The following is a 22,574-nucleotide window of genomic DNA, read 5'->3' on the forward strand; positions in this document are numbered from 1 at the left end:
TTTTTATTAATTATAGTTGTTATAAATGGCCCTAAAACCTATTATTGTAATTATTACTATTATTAAATCTAAATAATTCTCTAACATAAATTACTATTAATTTTAATAAAAAAAAACTGATTGTCGGAAAATTAAAGCACGGTTACAACGCATTGGCACAAAGCGATCACGTTAAACCAGAACGGACAAACATAAAACATATTCTGCACAACAAAGGCGACAGTTTGTTCAGTCAAGTTTATTTCCAAAATCTCGGTAGTGATTTGACATGATAGCACTCGAACACGTGTAGTATTCAGCAGGCGACAGTATTTTGGGAGCTTCTTATTAAAGAATTCAAACCCTTCTCCAAATGCCATTAAAGCTGTGTTCAACACAAATTAAATCAAGGGTTTAAACTTGTGTAAACCAAAAGGGAGCGATGAAGGAATTCATTTCAAGGCCGTTTCACTTCAAACTAATTGAAACTGTATTTCAAGAGGACTCTTAAATTATTCAACGCAGGGCCCCGCCAGACCCCAGCACAAGATCCCAAACACGTAAGGAGATACGCTATGATTTGAAAGCATGTCCTTTAATTGCAGGGTTTAATCCTGTCTCAAATAACTGAGGAAGGAATGGTTGTTTAGGAACATGTGAAGGGGAAAAAGAAGAAAAAAGTCAAGTGACTCACTGTAATTTGCAAAGATCTGTGTGCACCAACAGTCTCGCAACAGCGCAAATCAGACAATCTACTCCTTCAGTCTGGTCCAATAAAGTCTCGAACTGTGTAATTGACTTCAATTGCTGTATAATATTTACAACATTAGGTTCCAGAGTGCACTGCAATTGCTTAATTGCTTAATAGCAGCACATTTTTACAATAGATTAGCGCAGGCGAACATACTGTAGAATAAAGACTTGATGTTCAGTTTTAGTTGAAGTATCTCACCAGATTTAACTGATATTAGCTAATGAGGTTCAGTCACTGAATCCATTAACATTTTGAACATTGGTTTTTCAACCAATTTTCTACGTGAAATCATGAGATCCATTATAAATGAAACCATGGACTGTTAGAAATTGATTGGAGGTAATGTCTGAATCACTAAACGGCCGGTTTCAGCCAATCGGTTGGTCATTAGAGACTGATACTAGTCAAATGTAGGAGTGGTTGTGCGTCATCAAATATGTCAATGAACCTCTTTTATAAAGCAAGAGCAGAACAATTCAATAAATAAAACAATTGTGCACTGCAAACCCATTATTATATTGTTGCACTGAATTTAATTCAACAATTTACATAAAAATGTTTCCACAAAATCATTCTGCTTGTGCTTCACAACTGAGGATCATTCGCTTTATTTGTTCTTGCTGAGAGTTCGTTGTTTTTCCCCGTGTTCGACGATCTTCTCATCCACATAGAGGCCTTTGCGTCTTCGTACGGCGTTCATGTATTTCAGAGCCTGATTGGCTGAGTCTGCTTTTTCTCCAAAGTGTAAATACTCCTCCTCGGTAGTCGGCACCCAGAATGGATCACTAGGGATAACCTAAAACACACACACACACAATGTTAATGACGTCTGTGCTGTGTTTAGAGGTTTGCATGCAACACTTTAATGCAACTAATGAACAACAAATTACTAATATGTCAAATCATTTGATTTTTAAAACTGAATTAAAGATTGTTCTTGTGATCCTGGATGCTGATTGGTCAATACAGAATCCCAGTAGTGCTGGCTGACAGCCCAGTCAGTCAATGATTAATAGGCAGTGTTTTATATGAACTTCAAAAACTTTCACATTAAAAGGAAAATAAATTAGATCAATTAATGGATTCCCCAAATGGGCTTTATCATGAGTATTTAATATTTAATGAATGAATATATATATATATATATTTTTAAATCTATTTCATTTACTGGATTATCTAGAATATAATATAATTCTATATTAATTTTTAATACAACTAATCTTTTTTTTTTTAAATAGGCAAAACAAATAATTAGTGCTGTCAATCAATTAAAAAAATACTCAATCACACATTTGTCTGTAATTAAACGTGATTAATTGCATCTAACATTAAAGTTTTTAATATATTATTATATTATAATAATTTCAGTTATCTCCAAATTAATGTAATAACAACATAAAGACTTTAAATATTTGATCTAACAGTTGGGAAATATACAGAAATTTAATAAAATGTTATTATACACTTCAGTCACTTCATTTATTATAGATGAATCCTTTTTAATCTAACTAACTAAACAAACCAACAAACAAACTTTTTTTCATTTAATTGCCAGCAAAATGAAGTATGTTCTGAAACTGATACTGTGAATCCACTATGATTTGGGTCATACCATAACCCTAATGCCATATGTAATGCACACCCTACTGTAAAGTGCTACTGACTTTCAGAACTTAAGATCTAATGTTTCCTCACAAGTAATGCACATCTATGCTGTTCATCAGTCAGATAAGAGTTCAGATTAGAATTGGCACCACAATATTCAATCCCTTTGTCTACCGCGCTCATTATAAAAAAAAGAAAAAAAGAAAATGAGTTGTTCCAGGGCAGAAGTAGACTACGCAATTGTCCGCTGTGAAGAGATACACATAATGGTCATTATATGAGGCACAGCGAGAGCATGTACCAGCACACACACACACACAGCAATGGGAGCAGGTGCTGGGCGGATGACGCAATCCCTGCAGCAACACACACACACACACTTCCACACAATATGACCTCATGCTCAGACAATAGCGCGAGTGGTACAATTACTGTAAGAGTCCAGCGGGGCCCCTGCACCTGGTCCCAGAGAGGCCCCACGGCGTGGGCTCCGTTACCTCGGGACAGATGGCAACAACGGCCGGATTTACACAGTTATCGACTGCAGTCCAGCGCTTCAAGAGCATCTGCGCCCGAACATCACTGAAGCATCAGTGCGTTTGTGGAAAGACAACAGCATTTTAACAGCAGCAGAGAACCTGCAAAGAGCTTCCTGAGTGCTGATCTTTGATTCCATATCTGCTTTCTTATTCTCATTTCTCTCTCTCTCTGTTGACCTGACAGCTTGGATTACTATCCCTCCTTTTTTTTCCTCCACCAAAAGAGCTTTTGTCTTGTGTGTGTGCACTCATTCAAGCACAACCCAACAAGTGACAGGGCACTTTTCATGTGTTTGCCGTACACAAACACACACAAGCTCTGCCTTTCTAAAGCCCTATTCGCACTGGATTAGTTTTATCAGGGGACCTTGTGTGATTTACCATCCACATCTGAATTTCATGTGGTGCATTCGCACGGGATAAGCGAAGCCTCGAAATTACTGACTTATCTCCTGAATATGATGTCAATAGGCTATTGCTTGGAAATGTCTTGTCGTTATTATAGGTCTAGCTGTATGATATATCATGAACAGAAGAATGTTCCCTACCACATGCTGCTATACATGTCATCCATCTCCATCTAATCATTCTTTTTGTTTTTGCTCTTCTGATGGTTTTCAGCTTTCTCTTTCTGCAAATTGTATAGTTGTATCGTATGGTGTATAGCGATGTGACCCAGCACCCAAAATCCTATCAAAACACTCCAACGCAGCCTCCATTCTTCACGAAAGATGGATAAAAAAGCGCACAGGAAACAAAAACCTTGAAAAAAATGATAAACGACCACGCCAAATCACAGAGATGCCGATTCGCATGGGACTAATATTATCACAGGACCTCGGTGTTCGGCGAAATATGGTAGGTCATTTGCGGGGGAATTTTTACTTTACAAATTACAGACATGGGCGATTCGCACGGGATTCAGATCACAGACCACCTCCGCAATTATTACAAATTACTAGAGGTCACCAGGTAATACTTATCCCGTGCGAATAGGGCTTACAACCTCATAAATGACTGATCTGGAACGTTCTACATAAGCTGCAACTCACAAAGAGCGTTCTTCACACAAGCTGCATGAGAGACCCCAATGACTGTTGATTCAAATAGAGTTAGCATGTTGTTAGTAGCTAAAAATACAGTATTCTAATAGAGATATACACAACACACAAATATTGACTAGAATAGTCTATTTTTTTTAATATCAATTACTTTTCTGTACTAAATTACATAGATTTGATGTTACTATGTTACAAACACTTTTAAGGTTTAAAAAAGTAGGATTAATAAGATTTTTTTAAAGAGAAATTAATACTTTTATTTAGCAAGGATGCATTTAATTGGTCAACATTTTTTTTAAAAAGGCATCTATAATGTCTAATAGTAATAATAGATAATACTATAATAGATTTATATTTCAGATAAATTCTGTTCTTTTGAACTTCAAAGAATCATTAAAGAATCCTGAAAATTTTTTTTTTATAAATTACACTGTTTTCAACATCGATAATAAGAAATGTTTCTTGAGCAGCAAATCAGCATATTAGAATGATTTCTGAAGGATCATGTGACACTGAAGACTGGAGTAATGATGCTGAAAATTCTGCTTTGCATCACTGGAATAAATTAGATTTTGAAATACTTTAAAATAGAAAACAGTTTTCAAAATATTACCATTTTACTGTATACGTGATCAAATAAATGGAGCCGTGGAGATCAAGAGAGATATTTTTCTGTTGACATTTTTAAAAGCTTTTGAACAGTAATGTTTACATGTATTTATTTACAGTTTAAATAGACAAATATTGGCCATATTTTTGTGTAAATCGTGATTTTTTTTCAAGATTCGTTGAATAGAAAGTTCAAAAGAACAGCATTAATTTAAGAGAAATCGTATGCACCATTATAAATGTCTTTACTATCACCTTTGATCAATTTAATGTGTCCTTGCTGAATAAAAGTATTAATTATATATATATATATACATATATATATATATATATATATATATATATATATATATATATATATATATATATATACACACACACATATATAGACACTTGCCATTGCCACCATTTAACAGTCTTTTTTTTTTACTCTCAAGGTTGTTCAATTGGTCACAATTGTGCTAGAATCTGATAATTGTTACATTATAAACGACAAAGCCGGTGAATGGAACTGTAGTGAGATGGAAGGTTTTAATGAGCGAGCGTCCGCCGCTGTCCACGTCAGGGTGGAGTGTGTGTTTGATAGCAGCACTAACACTGAATGACACTAACTGTGTGTCAGAATCGCACAAGGGTCCAGTGTAACTCATTAGTCTGTTTCTTTGTCCATCTTACACAATTAGATTATGTTGACCTGCATGCGTCTTGCTCATGGCTGGTGCTGATTAGTGTGTGTGTGTGAGTGTGTCTCATGGCAGGGGCGGGCAGACGCTTGGCAGGCAGATCGAGGGCGGATTCTAGGCCCTGGCATATGTGTCTAATGGTGTCTAATGGGCCCTCGGCACAGTAGGGAACAAACACACATGCGCGCACACACACACACACTGAAGTGCTGTTGTCAAAGCTTGACATCTGCCCACACACACGCGCATTCAGACACAAGCATGCATGCAGGCTGTCAGATGGAGTGTGTAGGTTCTCTGAGATGTGGCAGCGAGCGGGTGAGTTTTCACACTAATGGTGCAGCGTCCTGCGTTTGGCGCCTTTTCAACTCTGCGGCTCTCTGAGAAAGAGAGAGACAAAGACAGGTGAGAGATCGACAACAAAAACGATGAGGAAACGCTATCCGGACCAACTTTATAAGACTCCTGTCAGTTATAATTCCTATTCACCCTACTTCATTTCCTGACGTATCAGTCACCCTGAAACGGATCCGTTTAATGCTTTTAGCAGGCGGACACATGTGCAACCGCAAAACCACATATCAATAAACGTCTCGAATGCAATGTTTCCACATCACAAATAACATCCAAGTCAAGTCAAGTCACAAGTTTATTTATGTAGTCAAAATGCTACTTAGATGGTGAATTCAGTTAACAATCATTATTTACTCGCCCTCATGTCGTTTCAAACCTGTATGACGTTATGAGGGGCACAACATGAGATGTTAAGAAGAATGTACAGGGTGTTATTTTCAATACAATGTGAGTAAATGGGGACTAGGGCTGTCAAGCTCTACATTGCAAAGCACTGCAACCCATTTTGTCCTCCTCTCTCTCTCTCTCTCTCTCTCTCTCTATATATATATATATATATCTTTCACTGAAAATCTTTCTCTCTGTATACATTTAATTATGGCGTGTCAAGATGCTAGTCAACCCAGGTTTGACATCAGTGATAATGGGTCAATAGATGTGATAACCTGGCACATCTTGACGAATATGTTGAATCTAAATGTATATAATTTACACTACATCATCTACATTCAGATTCATCATATTCGTCAAGATGTGCCAGTTTTGACAGATGTGCCAGGTCTTTCTACATTTTTTCAGTGAACACTGAATTTAAGTCTGTTCCTCACAAGTTATTGTATTACTTCAGATGATATTTAAAAAATATATAAATATGGAGAAATACAATACCCTTCAATCATTTGGGGTTGGTAAGAATTTTATATAAAAAAAAATATATATAAAATGGAAAATGGTCCTTTTTATTTGAATATATTTTAAAATGTAATTTACTCCTGTGATGCAAAGCTGAATTTTCAACATTATTACTCCAGTCTTCAGTGTCACAGGATCCTTCCGAAATTATTCTAATATGCTGATTTGCTGCTCAAATGGTTGTGCTGCTTAATATTTACATGGAAATGGTGATAATAGATTTTCAGGATTATTTGAAGAATATAAATTTAAAAGCATAAGTTAACAGCATTTATTTGAAATATTTTTTTTTGTAACAATGTACGTCTTCAATGTTACTTCTGATTAATTTAATATTTGTTGAATAAAAGTATTATTGACCCCTGTGCTTTTTGTCAAATGGAAGGAAAAGAGCAGTGACCATTCTGCTGAAGATCATATTTTGTGTTTCACAAGTCATATGGGACATGAAACAGCATGAGGGTGAGTAAATGATGACAGATTTTACATTTTTGGGTGAACTACTGCTATAAACTCTTTAGGCCTCTCAAAACAACACAGATTTGTAGAAGTCCTGCAGTCAAAATAAGCATCTCAAGACCCATAAAAGGTCCACAGAAAGGAAAACAGCAGCAGTTCAGCTGTAGGACACACACACGCACACACAGTTTCTGTTTATGGGGACTTTGCATAGACATAATTTTTATACTGTACAAACTGTATATTCTATACCCTAACCCGTTTCCTACCACTAAACACAACCCTCACAGAAAACTTTATATTTGTTTTTCTCATGGGGACCAAACAATTTCCCCACCGTGTCAAAAGATTTCTGGTATTACCATCCTTGTGGGGACATTTTGTACATTTTGAGAGAGTGAGAGAGTGAGAGAGAGAGAGAGAGAGAGAGAGAGAGAGAGAGAGAGAGAGAGAGAGAGAGAGAGAGAGAGAGAGAGAGAGAGAGAGAGAGAGAGAGAGAGAGGGGAGGACAAAATGGGTTGCAGTGCTTTGCAATGTCTTAGTCTTTTCTCTTCACACAAAGGCCACATTTAGAAGAACTGAAAATGCAGCAGGCCCCAAAATCTAGAAAGGCAAGGTTTGAATTAAACATGGAATTGAATTACCCTCCTCCAGCAAGGCAAACACAATCTGCAAGTACCAAGACTGGCGTCCAATTTGAGTCATGTGTGTGTGTCTGTGTGATACACTGTACTCAAACACTTTAAGCACAAGAATCCTCATGCGAAGGAGACTATTAACTTGTCTTCTCCTAGTAGAGATACAGAACATTATTCATGGCTTATTTCTCGAAAAAATCAAACATTGAAACGTCTCTATCAGAATTAAGGAAAGTTAATTCAACACTCACACTTCAGCATAAGCAATGAGTACCAAGTCAAAATGTATTGTATTATCATAAAATCTAATATTACCTTAAAAAAAAATCTGTATTTTTTTAAATATATTAATTATTAAAAACATAAAAATATATTAAATAAATAAATTAACCTACTTTTTTGGCCACAATAATATGTATTATTACTAATTATTAAGTATCAAAAAATAAATAAAATAAATAAATGAATGTTAAAAAATAAACAAATTATTAATACACAAATAAATTAATAAATGAATTATGCATTATGCACTTGTTAACCAAAAAAAATAATTAATAATTTTTTAAGTCAAAATTATTTTATTATGTAATAAGAAAGAGATTGTGAAGTGATCCAATATGATACCTTCAGTTTCTTGAGCCAATTAAGCAGCTAAGCAATAAAAAAAAAAAAAAAATATCTGACCACAAAATTCCAAGATTGACTAATTAGAATCAAGAAATCCAGACATGCATAATTAACAGTATTACAAAATCAGGATTGACAAAATAAGGCCTTAATCTCAACCTAAGTTCATCAACTGTCATGATATGTAGGATTGACTGGAACGGTAATGGTTTAAGTCACAGTTTAGTGAAAGGGGAGTTTAGTGAAAGTGGTTGTAAGTGCAAACTTCAATGATTCATGAATCATGATTTCATTTTAAATCACCAACATTTCAACTAAATCATTTAAATACTGTGGTATACCAGCACACTTGGTTACACTGGATTGTGGGTGGTTTGTGTATGAGATGAAGGTTTTAGCATTGAGTCACAGCATGAAAAAGTGGCGCAACTGTTTTGTGAAGTATCAGACGACCTTAAATGCCCTTTGTGTGTGTGTATCATGTCAGGGTTAACTTGACCCATCATTCTGGCTGACAGTAGCGCCATATGGCCACAGAGCTCGTCCCGCTCACACAGCCCTGGTGTGGAGAGAGCGCACCCAGCCAGCCGTCGGGTTAAAGACGGCACACGTGGCGTCTACAGCCTTTGATCCTCTTTCACGCCAATCCCCAACCAAACACACACACACACAGCATCAGGAATGCTCAACTAATTCACAATGAACTCCCACGTGAGGGACAATCTGCTAAAAATACACAATAACACCATCACACAACCGAAAGCCTCCACTCCATTGATTTAAGAGATCAGTGATGACTTACAGTCTTAATAACAACACTTGATTCAGTGACACAACTTATTTGACAGCATTGGCTATCTATCTATCTATCTATCTATCTATCTATCTATCTATCTATCTATCTATCTATCTATCTATCTATCTATCTATCTATCTATCTATCTATCTATCTATCTATCTATCTATCTATCTATCTATCTATCTATCTATCTATCTATCTATCTATCTATCTATCTATCTATCTATCTATCCATCTATCCATCCATCCATCCGTCCATCCGTCCATCCGTCCATCCGTCCATCCGTTCTCATAACTGAAGTGCAGTCCAGACAAATAGTTTCTAATGTAACCTCTCCATTTACTTCTGTGCAGTTATGCACCTCCAATCACTAACAAAAAGGTAAAAGGTTCTATCTATCTATCCATCCATCCAAACAGAGTCATTGTTAACTCAACTCTGAATACATCTCAAGTTGAGTTTCACTGTAAGCGGTTATGAGACTTTCCTCCAGTACTACGCCGTGGACGTGTCTCTTCCTCATGTCTGTAACACACTGATCAATCCAGCGAGTTCTCTGGGTTCACTCTCTCACACACACACACACACACACACACACACACACACACACACACACACACACACACACACACACACACACACACACACACACACACACACACACACACACACACACACACACACACACACACACACACACACACACACACACACACACACACACACACACACACACACACACACGACTCATTCGCTGACTGCTACTCACTCTCAAGGTAAACATGCTTTTGCCTGATCAGCGATACTAGCATCTGACAGCAGATCAATATGAATGGATCTAATAGATTGGCCTGCCTGTACAGTTTTCCAGCCAGGCATAATCACATATTATTATCAGGCATCTGTATAGACATGTCTGTATTCTGGCACTAGGTTCAGTATCTTTGAGGTGTCCTGTCCGGTCCAGTAAACTAACACTGTGTTCAGAGGAAAGTATTGACTGACGGTGAGATAACTGAACACACACGTATACCTAGTCAAAGAGCAAAGGAGAAACATCTAATTCATTCTGCAAATTCATGTCATTTGCTCATTCATACACTAATGTTAAAAGTAAAAAATATGGTACAAGTTTTTCCTTTTTGAAAGAAATCAATACTTTTTATGTTACTTTTTGTTCCATTTTATTTATTTAAAATAAATGCTGTTCTTTTGAACTTTCTATTCAAAGAATTCTGAAAAAAATGTTTATTACAAAGAAATAAATTATTATTATTAGAAAACAGTTATTTTAAATGGTAATATTTCACAATGATAATTAATGTGCAGACAGACACACACATATTCATTAATTTATTCCTCACTCACTAATTTACTGACTCATACACACACACACCAACTATTTTCTTCATTAACTCACTAGTTCAATTAATTGCTTCCTGCATTTACTTTTTTGATCATCTCAACCATTTATTCACTTATTTTTCCATTGCTCAAGTTATTTATTACTCATTTGTTTGTTTGTTCATTCATTTACACTGATTCATTTACGTATTTAGTCAATACTCAAACATTTATTCGTTCATTCACTTGTCCATTCATCTACTCTCATTCATTTATTCATTCTTCAATTGCTGCAATTATTTGTTTACTAATTTGTCAATTCATTCATTCATTAATGTATTAATTAATTAAATAATTCATTCATTCAATCAATTCTTTAAGAGGGCGACCGGTATTGGATTGTCAGGAAAATATACCATTTATGATTGACCAGTTTTTAAAATCTATTTGCACTGATTCGTTATATACATACCGAAAGGGGTTTTTTTTAGTGGGACAGAGCAATCCAAACAATCCGATGTTTGTTCATTCATTCATTCACACAGTCATTCATTCATTCACCTCCCAGTGGCTGAAGACTAGTTGTGGACTGGCCAGGCCGCTGGTCCTCTTCCTGATCTCGTCAGCGAATCCGAAGCTCTCGGCAACAGGAAGTACGGCTTTAATGATGAACATGTCCGTCCCTTCCTTCATTTCCTCTTGTAGGACTCGTCCTTCCCGCTTGGACAAAACAGCATACACACGACCTATAACAGTCATATTTACAAACAAAATATTAACTGTGAACTTTTACTCCTTCAGCAGTTAATGAAGACACATTATTATTACAGTATTTATTTATATACTTTGAATTAACTTTCATATTTTCAGTTTTCATTTAAATTTTTGTCATTTTGTTATTTGATTTTGTGATTTTATAATATTATTTACTTATTTTTAAATACTTCGATTTAGTCTTTTCGTTAATTTTTTTATTTATTTTAGTTTTAGTAATTTTAGTACCTCAACTTGAACCTATTTATTTAAATTAGTTGCCAAGGCAACATTTCTAGTTTTATTTCCCCATTTAACACTTGTACAGAACAAAACAAATATAATGCATATTATCTACAATCATTCATAAATACATTTTAAAAAAGCACAGACATTATTACATAAGGATTTAGACATGACCTGGAAACACACATGCACACAAAATCCATCATCACGAGGCAGAAACTCACATGCAATCAGTTTGTTAAAATTCATCTGTGGCGGACATCCTTATCCTTTAACTAACACAAACAGCAGCTGATCCACACACACACACACACACACACACACACACACACACACACACACACACATATACGAGAATACATGGAAGTGACGGGGGAGAAACTCTGTGCCTGTGTATCTATCAGTTCGGCCCCAGAGACCATCGACCTGTTAACACTGTAGACGAGCATGAAGCTCTCGCAATAATACTCGATGACAGACATCTATAGAAGGTCATGACCTCTGCACATCTGGGCCATGAACACTCATCTCTATGTTACTATGTTGTATAACATGGTTTGCTGTGTGTGTGTGTGTGTGTTCACTACTCACTGCTCCTAGTGTGTGTGCACTAACTTGATTGGGTTAAATGCAAAGTACAAATTCCAAGTATGTGGGTTACCACACCTGGCCTTCACGTCATGTCACTTTGTAAAACTGTTATTGATGCAGTTAAAGGAGACATATAATGAAAAACAGGAATTTCCTTTGCTTTTTAGACTTTTTAGAAATGTATATATTTCAGACTATCTATCTATCTATCTATCTATCTATCTATCTATCTATCTATCTATCTATCTATCTATCTATCTATCTATCTATCTTTCTATCTTTCTATCTTTCTATCTATCTATCTATCTATCTATCTATCTATCTATCTATCTATCTATCTATCGAAGATGTATTTTTATGTTTTTATAACATCACTTTTTATGTTCAATGTTCATGTTCATCACCACACAAGCAGATGAATGTTTTTCTTTTTTTTTCACAGTGACAGCGGACGTCACTAAAACACAACCTTTTGTGTTTTTTGCTGTAGTGTGTCAGACTGTCAGTAGGAAATATCAGTTTACATTTCCAAACATTCTTTTTGCCATTATTTGTAATAATACTGTGAGATTTCTGTATGCACAAGGAGTCTGACAACAGCCGGTATGATCTGATCTCACCATCATCGAGTCCGTCTGTGATTACATGGAGAAAGGGTCAACATATATATGTGTGTGTTTATATATACTGTGTGTGTGTGTGTGTATACATATATATATATATATATATATATATATATATATATATATATATATATATATATATACACACACACACACACACACACACACACTTTTATGTTGACCCTTTACAAGCTTGAATGTATATGTGTAAGTCGTTTATCACATCTAGAAACATCTGTAATACATACACCTGGATATCAACAGTGTGACTAGCTATCTGGATATGGAAAACATCCTGCAAGTGAAAAATGAAATATGTATATTTTATATTCAGAACCATTATCTCCTCTAATACACTCCAGCTGTGCTCCCAAATACTTTTGTTCTCATCGCAGTTATGGAAACGAAATGTCTGCGCCTCATTTACAGATTTCAAACCCTTTTCTTGGGCGAACAAAAATGGTCGGGAAGGTAATTTGCACCATTTGTTAAAATATTTACGTATTTTCTCCCCTTTGGCCCAGGCCGACTGATTTTCTCAGAGGTTTTGGTTCTCATGGGGTAGGATTCCCTTACTTCTTCAACTGGGTTCATTTCACACAGGCATGTTGGTCAGACAATTTAGCTTTTGTTCTGGAACCTGGTGCTATGATGACATCACACCGGTACATGACTGTTGCACATCAGCTTTCAATCAAGGAAGGACCTGGGAGAACTATTTCCTCTCTGCACGGTATATGGCCCTTTTTTTCCATGTCAAGAGACTGTGGATCTATTTAAGATACAGGTTGATTGGCATGTGCTTTACTGTTTAAAAATGTTTAAAGCAATGTTTCAGCCAAAAATGAAAATTCTGTCATCATTTACTCGCCCTCTTGTCGTTCCAAACCAGTATGACTTTCTTTCTTCTATGGAACACAAAAAGCAGATTTTTGTCAAAATCTTTGCCACAGTCTTAAGTTTAATAAAAGTGAATGACGACTGGGACTGTCAAACTTCAAAAAGGATGCAAAAGCACCATAAAAAACTCATGACTCATATGTTCCAAATCATATGATAGTTTCGTGTGGGGAATAGACATGTAGGTCATTATTCACTGATCTGGGTTTCCACCAGTTCCGAACAACACAATGGTGAGTAAATAATGACTAATTTCCATTTTTTGGGAGAACAATCCCTTCATGTGGCCCTTTTCAGTTTTTCTAAACCCCATGAAATATTTTGTTTTTCTTTGCTCTGTTTGAGTACTTTCTATGCAAACAAGAAAAATGTACTTGAACAAGACAAATTTTCTTGATTGTATCTTGAAATGAGATGTAATTGTATCACAGTAGTGGCAGATTCCCCCCCCCCCCCCACTTTTTTCACTTTTTTTATACAAAGTAATAAAAGAAATCTGCCAGTGCAGTTAGACAAACTACAATTAAAGATACACTCAAAAAATATATAAAAAAATCTTAATATCTTAATGCAGTGTTGCTTCTCAACAACAATGTTGTGGTCCGGCCCACACTCCCACAGAAACGGTTAGTACAGTTTACTGCAGAGCAACTCATTGTGTTAGTGTAAAATAAACAGTTATGGGCCTGTAGAAATTAAAGTTGAAGCTCCAATCTCCTCCTGACAATCCCCCAAAAAGTCTGTTGGTGACTACTTCGCTTACATTCCCTGTTTTTATAGCCTCAAATAACTAACTAAGACCAAACTTATTTTAAAAAACGAACACTTAAACGTACATCAGTGTGATAAAAAACTACCTAAAATTACAGAAAACATCTTTGGAAAAAATGTATTTGAAGAGTAATTTGACTGTTTTGTTTCCATCGCGTCCCATTAGACTTTATGGGGAAGGTGGAGTTTATGACCTATACTGGGACGCTTTGGCTTCACCTTTCAGGACTTGTGCGGCACGCTTGGTTCGCACTCGTGCACACGTAACGTACGAGAGACTGAACATGACTCAAGGTCCCAATATACTCAAGGCGAAATTCTTTTTTTTTTTTTTTCGTTTAGAAGAAAAACCGAAAAACATTGGAAAAACCTTTGCAGAGATATACTGTTAACAAACACCCCGATGTCGCCCATGATGCTGAGGGCGACGTTTAGATTAGAATATGTAAATTTGTGCTGGGCACTTTCCTCTCAGTAACAAAAACACACAACAAAAACGTAATAAATGCTTACCCAGGACCTCAGCAGTGGCCATGATTTCGCAGGTGTACATCGCAGCCATCAGTCGCTGAGGTTTAGCTTGGAAAGCGTATCTGCAAGTCTCTTTCATGGCAGCGATGAGCTGTCCTGAGAACGGCCCATAACAGTCCAGTGAACCACCAGCAGTCTCCGCTCTGCTCCTGCTTCGGTTAGAGCTTGTGGATGAGACATGAACGTCAGAATATTCACCTATTTGGCTCTGCATATGGGACTCCTCATCTATTGAGTCTTGCTGAGTAAGTGGAGTGGAAATCTTCATGTCCCAGGACTCTACAGAGAAGCAAACCCCCATCAAAGGTTCTTCACACATGGGACCAGAGAGTGTGGCCAACTGGAAGCCACTAACAATGCTGTTGTCAAAGTCTCTAAATGCGGTGGTCTCAGCCTTTTCAATTTCCTTCTCTCGTTCCAGACACTGCCACACTGAGGGTCTCCGGTATCCCTCGATTCTGTTGAGGAGAATATTTGGCCCACAACGGCGTGGACCAAATGCCCAGATATGCTCCACGGCACCCCTCCATTTGTGGCCTTGCAGGGTGCTCTCCAATTTCACCTTGAAGTCCTGGATGTTCTCCAGAATTTTCTGGTTGATTTCCAGAGTCTTGCCCTCCCAGGCGAACAGGCTGAACTGCTCTATTGTGCGGATGAGCTCCACATTGTCCTCCAGAAGGCGGGTGACTTCCTCAGGAAGAGGGATAGCCCGCACCCTGACCGTGGCCATCTTGTTTGAGGTGGTGAGCGTGACCAGACCGGTGGAATCCACCTGGACCCCTTCGTGATACTTTGTTTGGTCGTCCTTTACCTGATGAATCACAGCGACTTTCTGCTGCTTCCCCAAGTCCTCGTTCACCATGTCCACTTTGGGAGGCCGGATCACCGTCTCGCGGAATGGAATGATTGGCTCGGAAGCGCTGATTTCAATTTTAGCAAACCTAGAGAAACGAGAAAAATTATAAATATCAATAATAATAGTTCCAGAATAAAACATGCAGGGTCAAGAAACAAACCAAACAACAGGTACTTTTGAAAACAAAAACAAAGAAACAAATATTACATTTGTGCATTGGGCCTTGCTGTGAGAATGCAATCTAAATGGACTTGTAGCTATCTAGTATGAAAATGCCAATATCACAGGTATTGATATTGACTACTTGCATTTTGGCATTGCGACAACCCTAAAAAAACATTATATCACTGCAATAGATTAGATTAGATTCAACTTTATTTTCATTGTGCAGAGCACAACTCCAGAGCGCATGAAATACAGTAACTACCCGGAGAGGAACAAAAAGGCTTATTTTTCAAACTAACTGGGAGGACATGAAGGAAAATTATTGCCGACACTCAAGACTGGCGTTCAGCCAACGGTAAGAGCCAAACACTGATTCTCCAGCACGTCGTTATTGCACAGTAAAATCTAATTTACAATGGGCCATTCATGCAGAAATTATTAAAATACACATTAATCTCCTTCTGTCTGCATGAGGAAACAGACATAAACATTCTGCCGGAAGATCCGAGCGCACTCCTAAGTATTTCATACGTATATTCAGCCAGAGAGTCACAATCCAGGGTAACTCAATTTGTTTTGTGCTTATATGTAGCTAAACATACTACTTGTTTTGATATATGATAATGGATTAAATCTAATGAGGAACCTACACACTCCGGGTCACTGGTTAATGGAGACAGCTGGACACTTGGGTCTCATGGGTCACTAGGCTTTGTTAAGTGGAGCAGACGGTTGACATGATTGCTGTCTTCGCTGAGACATTCAGTAATCCAGTTAGATCCAGACAGCCACAGAACGGTTTGGGAAGCAGATAATCCAGTGGAAAATGTTTACCAGAAACCTCCAGAGAGCCGTGACTGGGCATCTGCAGGCGCTGCTGTCTTAACACCGACAGCTCCAGGTGCGATACGTTTCACACAGTTACCATCACCTCTCACTGGATGCTTCATCAACCTCATTATTTATTGTTATTTCGTAACTCAAGTGTTTCTCAACCTGTACTGTCTAATGCAATCCCTCAGTCCCATCAGTAGGGCTTCCAAACCAGAAATGTGTTCCTGTTATCATTGACAATTAAAATGGCCATTATTATAAAAAAAACACTTTTAAACTAAAACAATCAGTATTGTGGGTAAACACTTACCAAGTAGCTTCCTCTCAAACTACTTACAGAATTAGTTTAATATTCTGAAATATTTGATGGGAAGTGAATAAGAAAAACTGTTGCCAAGAAGAGTGAGACGAGTAGTATAATCGACAGATAAAGTATAAATGATCAAAAATGACAGTAAAAACATGCTGTTCTTTTGAACATTCTATTCTTCGTATAATCCTGAAAAAATATATCATATTATATAATATATAATATATGTTTCTTGAGCAGCAAATCAGCATATTAGAATGATTTCTGAAGGATCATGTGACACTGAAGACTGGAGTAATGATGCTGAAAATTCAGCTTTGCATCACATGACTAATTCACATTTTGAGATATATTTAAATAGAAAAACAGCTTATTTTACAATAGTGTATTTTTTAATCAAATAAATGCAGCCTTGGTAGGCATTACAGACTTCTTTCAAAAGCATAAAAAAAAAATCAACATAAAATCTTTGAACAGTAGTGTATCAGTTTTGCTGTATAAGAATAAAAATTTTAGGACATCCAAAAAAACTACAACATATATAATGTTTATAATATAATGAAAAACTAGATGTTTTACCATTTACCTAACTGGCTCACCATAAATCATCATAATGTTCAAATTCATTGTTTTTCAACAATAGTCTGCTGTTCTGTCACAGTATCTGGTTCAAACAGTCAACTAGCCAGTCAGTCAATTTGATGTGGCTTTTAATTGATTAGATACATTTGCTGACAGTGAGTGAGTCAACAATTAGTGGCCCACTGTTTATCCTCTAGTTTCTATTTAGATGCAAATATTCAATTGCATTTTATGTGGCATATTGATACAAACGGCATAATTAACAAGCTTTTCAATGACAAAATCACTACTAATAGGCTAAAGTTAAACAAACTCAAGCAATATTTTTTCTTTAACTAAATCAATAATTAACATCAGTGGGCTAACGGCAAAGTCTCCTTTTCTTCTGTGTTCTGGCAGTTGACCCATTTTCTGCTGAGGATGTGATGTCACCATCCCGTGACTAAGGGCATGGCATGACCTCGTTCTAAATGGCCTGAGGACAGGCGCTGCGCCAGAGGTCTGGACAAGCTATCGCTGAACTGCTTTGACACAGAGGTCTGACAGGATATTTTTAAACGCCACTCAGACTGTGGAGTAAACGCTGCAGGCGGCCTGACCTCAGACTCTCCTGACCTCATGGTTGACCCCTACAGACTCCAAACCTACAGCTCAGGGTCTGATGGGTCCTCACCCCTGTCTTTCCTCTCATACTACTGTTTCTTTTTGACCTGAGGGGGAAGAGCTAGTGACTGAATAACAGCCCATTTACTACAAAACTAAACCATCAGCAAAATGTCATGGTTTCTCCTCCAGTTGCAGAAATGATAGAGTTAGTGAGGTAGGAGGAGGCAGATGTGTTGAGAGGTCAGGAGCACTAATCGCAGGACTTCACCTGCAGTGTTGCAACTTAGGCCCTGTTTACACCAAGTATTAAGATGTGTTTTGGCCGATCGGATCACAAGTAGACGAGGCAGACACATACCTGTTTACCCCTGGTGTTTTAATCTGTCTCTTTTGTCCACTTTCAACCACTTCTGTCCTGATTTCTATGGGCGGTTAAATGTATGAGTATTTTCAGAACATTCGATCTAATGTACGAAATAAGCTCCCGCAATTTAAGCAAAATAACACCAGGAGAGCAGTGGCTTTCGTTTCTGCTCTGATAGCCACAAGAACACGCCGAACGCCGTGAGTGCGTGTTAGAAATCAGGAATGGTTAGAGAACATTGTGCTTTGTACGTTTTTCATCTTCAAACCACACTTGGGTCTTCAGCTGACAAAGTTTGAATCCCGTCTGGCTAGTGCGCTTCCCATAATGTTTACACGTTAGGTCAGTAGGCGGAGAGTAGACAGTCTTTAGTGGCTGTTCGAACACATTCGACCACATGAGCCTCTACACTGCGAAAGCAATCCGATCTAATGCGTTTTCGACTCCCTCTGGAAGTGGTTGAAAGTGGACAAGCTATAAACATTTTAGACCTATATTTAGCATTGTTTATTTGTTATCCGATTGACCAAAACGCATCTTAATACCAGGTGTAAACGGGCTCTAACACACCGGTGCTGTCGAAACAGTGAACCTCGTCCCCTCTACAACAGCTGATCTTAAAATCGATGTGAAATGCAGTGCACTACCTGTCTGTAGTGGTCGAAGGATATATAATTTTTATTTAATGTTTAGATTATCGGCATCAGCCGATAAGTTTTCGGTTTGACTGAAGTTAGCGTAAGTGTGACTTATATTTAGATGGCCCGGCGGACTTTTATTTTGACAGCGTTGAAAACGCCAATGCCTGAGCACACTTAATTAGTTTCAAGTCTCGGTTTAACAGTTATGTCTAATACTTTATTAGATAGAACTGTTAAACAAAGAAAATAAATGATATGTGAAAAAGAATACCCAAATCCCTTTCTCATCTACCATCAGCATTCAGCAAATACTCATTTATATCATTTAAACAGTCTTTGAAAAGATAATTAACATTTAATTTCGCAAACCTTGCAGGCTTTTTTTGAATCCTAAACAGGCCTATTAAACATGGCTTTTATATGACCTTCTATTAAAGTAGAATAAAGAAAAGAATGGGAGAGCAGGTGGGACGAGCAAAGTAAAGAAAGAATGAAAGAAAGCAGGCACAGAAAACAAGGTGAATATAAACAGGAACATATCTCAATCAATGGGGAGTTTAAGTATGTTTTTATCTCGTGCTTTAGCCGGAGCTTTTCCAAACCTTGACAAGACGGACTCTATTACAGCCCAGCCAAATTACACCTGAGGGATCTCTAGCCCCATCAACAGCCAGTAACCGCGCTTGAGCTGAAAATGCTTTGGCGAAAATGTAAAAAACAAATTGATGAGTCTTTCTTTCACAACGCCTGAAAACAGGACAAAATAACACTGCGAGAGACTTGTGTTAATTTACAGGCCCGCAGCTCGAGGCAGAGCACCAGATGGGGAGTGGATAAGAGCTCATTTGTGTCTCCTTACACCATTACAACATTTTTAGCGATGGAACGCTGGTGCGATTTCACAAGCCAATCACTGCTCTAGCAGAGCCAAGTCAGGATCGTCAAATTTAATCTACATCCACAAAACATGACATATCCCTCTCTGGCTTCCCGCTCCTTTGTGTTAATGTGACAATTTCTCTCCTGATTTGCCCCTCGTCTCTTCGCTGTATCTCTCGCAGGTCTTAACTCAAACTGATTTTGTAGTACTATCAATGAGATGAAGGACAGTTCCTGGAACAACAAAAATATAACAAACCATGACACGAGGCCAACACTGTACCGTGGCGGCACATAGAAATCACAACAAAAGCCATTCTGGTGGGGATCCATATCTTGTGGCCAATTTTATTTTCAAGCAAAACAGAAGAGCTTAACAATTACTAGTCACATAATTTACATTTAAAATGCACCAAGCAGTTGCATAAACAGTGCCAGGAGTTATCAAAGAATAACTTGTTTCATTTGCATTTTAGGTGACAGTTTGCATTGCGCATCACAACAAACACACTCATTTTCTTTCCTTCTTCAAATAAATACTGGTAATGAATTCATTAAATGATTTCTGGTCCAGTTGATATCCAGATGAGTGAGGATGCTCACAGTTTTTAGTGGGAATGAACCCAATGGAGTACGAAAAAGTCAACTGTCCTCATCTCATTTCTAAACTGAATGTTTTACCCTGACAGCTCAAATATTTTGCTGTATGTCCACTTTCTCAGGAAAATGTAATGTATAGCACATTTTCTCATATGCAATCTAACAGTCTGAATAACAGTTAGTAGACGTATTGCGACATTTATGACCGAGAATATATGTAATTTTTATGTAGCTCAATACACATTTTCACTACACATAAAACCTTTTTATATGTGACTTGCATATTTCACATTTTTTCATAAAACTGACCTAAGTAAACGTAAATACCTGCACTAGACATAACCAGATACAATTCCACACAATTCCAAATACTCAATTGACAAACCAAATTCATCATTATGTGGCTAGTAAATTTATAAAAAAAAATTAAGACCCACAGTCTGACCTAGATTAAGGAGTTAGACAATACTGAAGGAAAGGTACAGCTACTCATATGCGAGGGCAGATGTGATAGATTTAGCTCCAACCAATATTTAGCAGATGGTGCTGCTAATTTATGCAGATATGCTGTTTATACAATGCAAAACCAAAGGGCAAGCCAAATGTACCCTGGTGTCTTATTAAAGTTGGAGAAAACATCTTCAAAATTGTAATTATAAGGGTATGTGTCAAATCTAACTTTAACATCCCCCCCCCCACCCCAAGGCAAAAACTGTGCCTTGTATGAGCCATGAATAATTTGTCAAGTCAGTCTGTGTTGAGAAGAAGCCACAGAGGTGTGAATTAGTCTAAGCTCTGCAATAGTACAGGAGGCTCAATGCTCAAAGACCAACATCAAGAGATATTGATCTGCAACCACCACAGTGAAACAGAGATTGTGAGAGAAAGAGAAAATGATAGATTACAGAGAGATATAGTGAGAGAAATAGTATGAGATGATTGAGAATGGGGAGAGGAAAGAAACCGAAAGTGTTCGGGTCCAACAAAATGCAGAGATCTGATAATGTGATGACATATCACATAGTAAAATATGCAAATCAAACATGAAATCAGAACTGACAACTTAATTGTGTTGTAAATGTTTCACCAGTGCACGTAATTCTAATGAAAGTGTTTGTTTTCATAATCTTTCATCATAATGCAATGACATTCTATGCTTATGAAATGACCTTGCCATGCAGGTGTAAAAAAAAAAATATTGTTAACCAAATAATATTTTTTCCCAATACAATTCAACCAAGCTGTATTATTTCCTGTTAAAGGGTTAGTTCACCCAAAAATTTTAATTCTGTAATTAATTACTCACCCTCATTGTCATTTCATATCCCTAAGACTTTTGTTCATCTTCAGAACACAAATGAAGATATTTTAGTCCCTCCATAGACAGCTACGCAACTGAAACTTTGACACTTCAAAAAGTTCATAAAGAGATCAGAAAATGTTGGACTAAACTGTTCAATTCATATGGACTCGTTTTGCGAAGAGACACGATCGCTTTAAATGATCAACAGATTATTCATATATTCATATTTAAATATTCATCAACTCACACATTAGTTGTGGTAATCAGTTCGCTTGACGTGCGAGAACCTTTGAAGTTCATTCTCATGTTACGCAGCACGTTTGAGCTTCAGCAAGAACCAATGAGGTTCATTCTCGTGTTACACAGCATGTTTGAGCTTCCACAAGAACCAATGAGGTTCATTCTCGTGTTACACAGCATGTTTGAGCTTCCACAAGAACCAATGAGGTTCATTCTCGTGTTACGCAGCACGTTTGAGCTTCAGCAAGAACCAATGAGGTTCATTCTCGTGTTACACAGCACGTTTGAGCTTCAGCAAGAACCAATGAGGTTCATTCTCGTGTTACACAGCATGTTTGAGCTTCCACAAGAACCAATGAGGTTCATTCTCGTGTTACACAGCATGTTTGAGCTTCCACAAGAACCAATGAGGTTC

General features: G+C 37.3%; 1 protein-coding gene across 1 annotated transcript in view; it reads right to left on the reverse strand.

Moving 5' to 3' along the window:
- Positions 1-218: 218 nt before the first annotated feature.
- Positions 219-22,574, reverse strand: part of efl1 (elongation factor like GTPase 1) — a 99,523-nt gene continuing 77,167 nt past the window's right edge. Inside the window, exons 18-20 of the mRNA XM_081351953.1 lie at positions 14,762-15,720; positions 10,926-11,110; positions 219-1,529 (exon numbers count right to left, since the gene is read on the reverse strand). Coding sequence (XP_081208079.1) covers positions 1,341-1,529; positions 10,926-11,110; positions 14,762-15,720 — 1,333 coding nt within the window. The 3' untranslated portion in view covers positions 219-1,340. The remainder of the gene's footprint in view (positions 1,530-10,925; positions 11,111-14,761; positions 15,721-22,574) is intronic.

This window comes from Scardinius erythrophthalmus (assembly GCF_964197995.2).
Source record: "Scardinius erythrophthalmus genome assembly, chromosome: 2".
NCBI classification, from domain to species: domain Eukaryota; kingdom Metazoa; phylum Chordata; class Actinopteri; order Cypriniformes; family Leuciscidae; genus Scardinius; species Scardinius erythrophthalmus.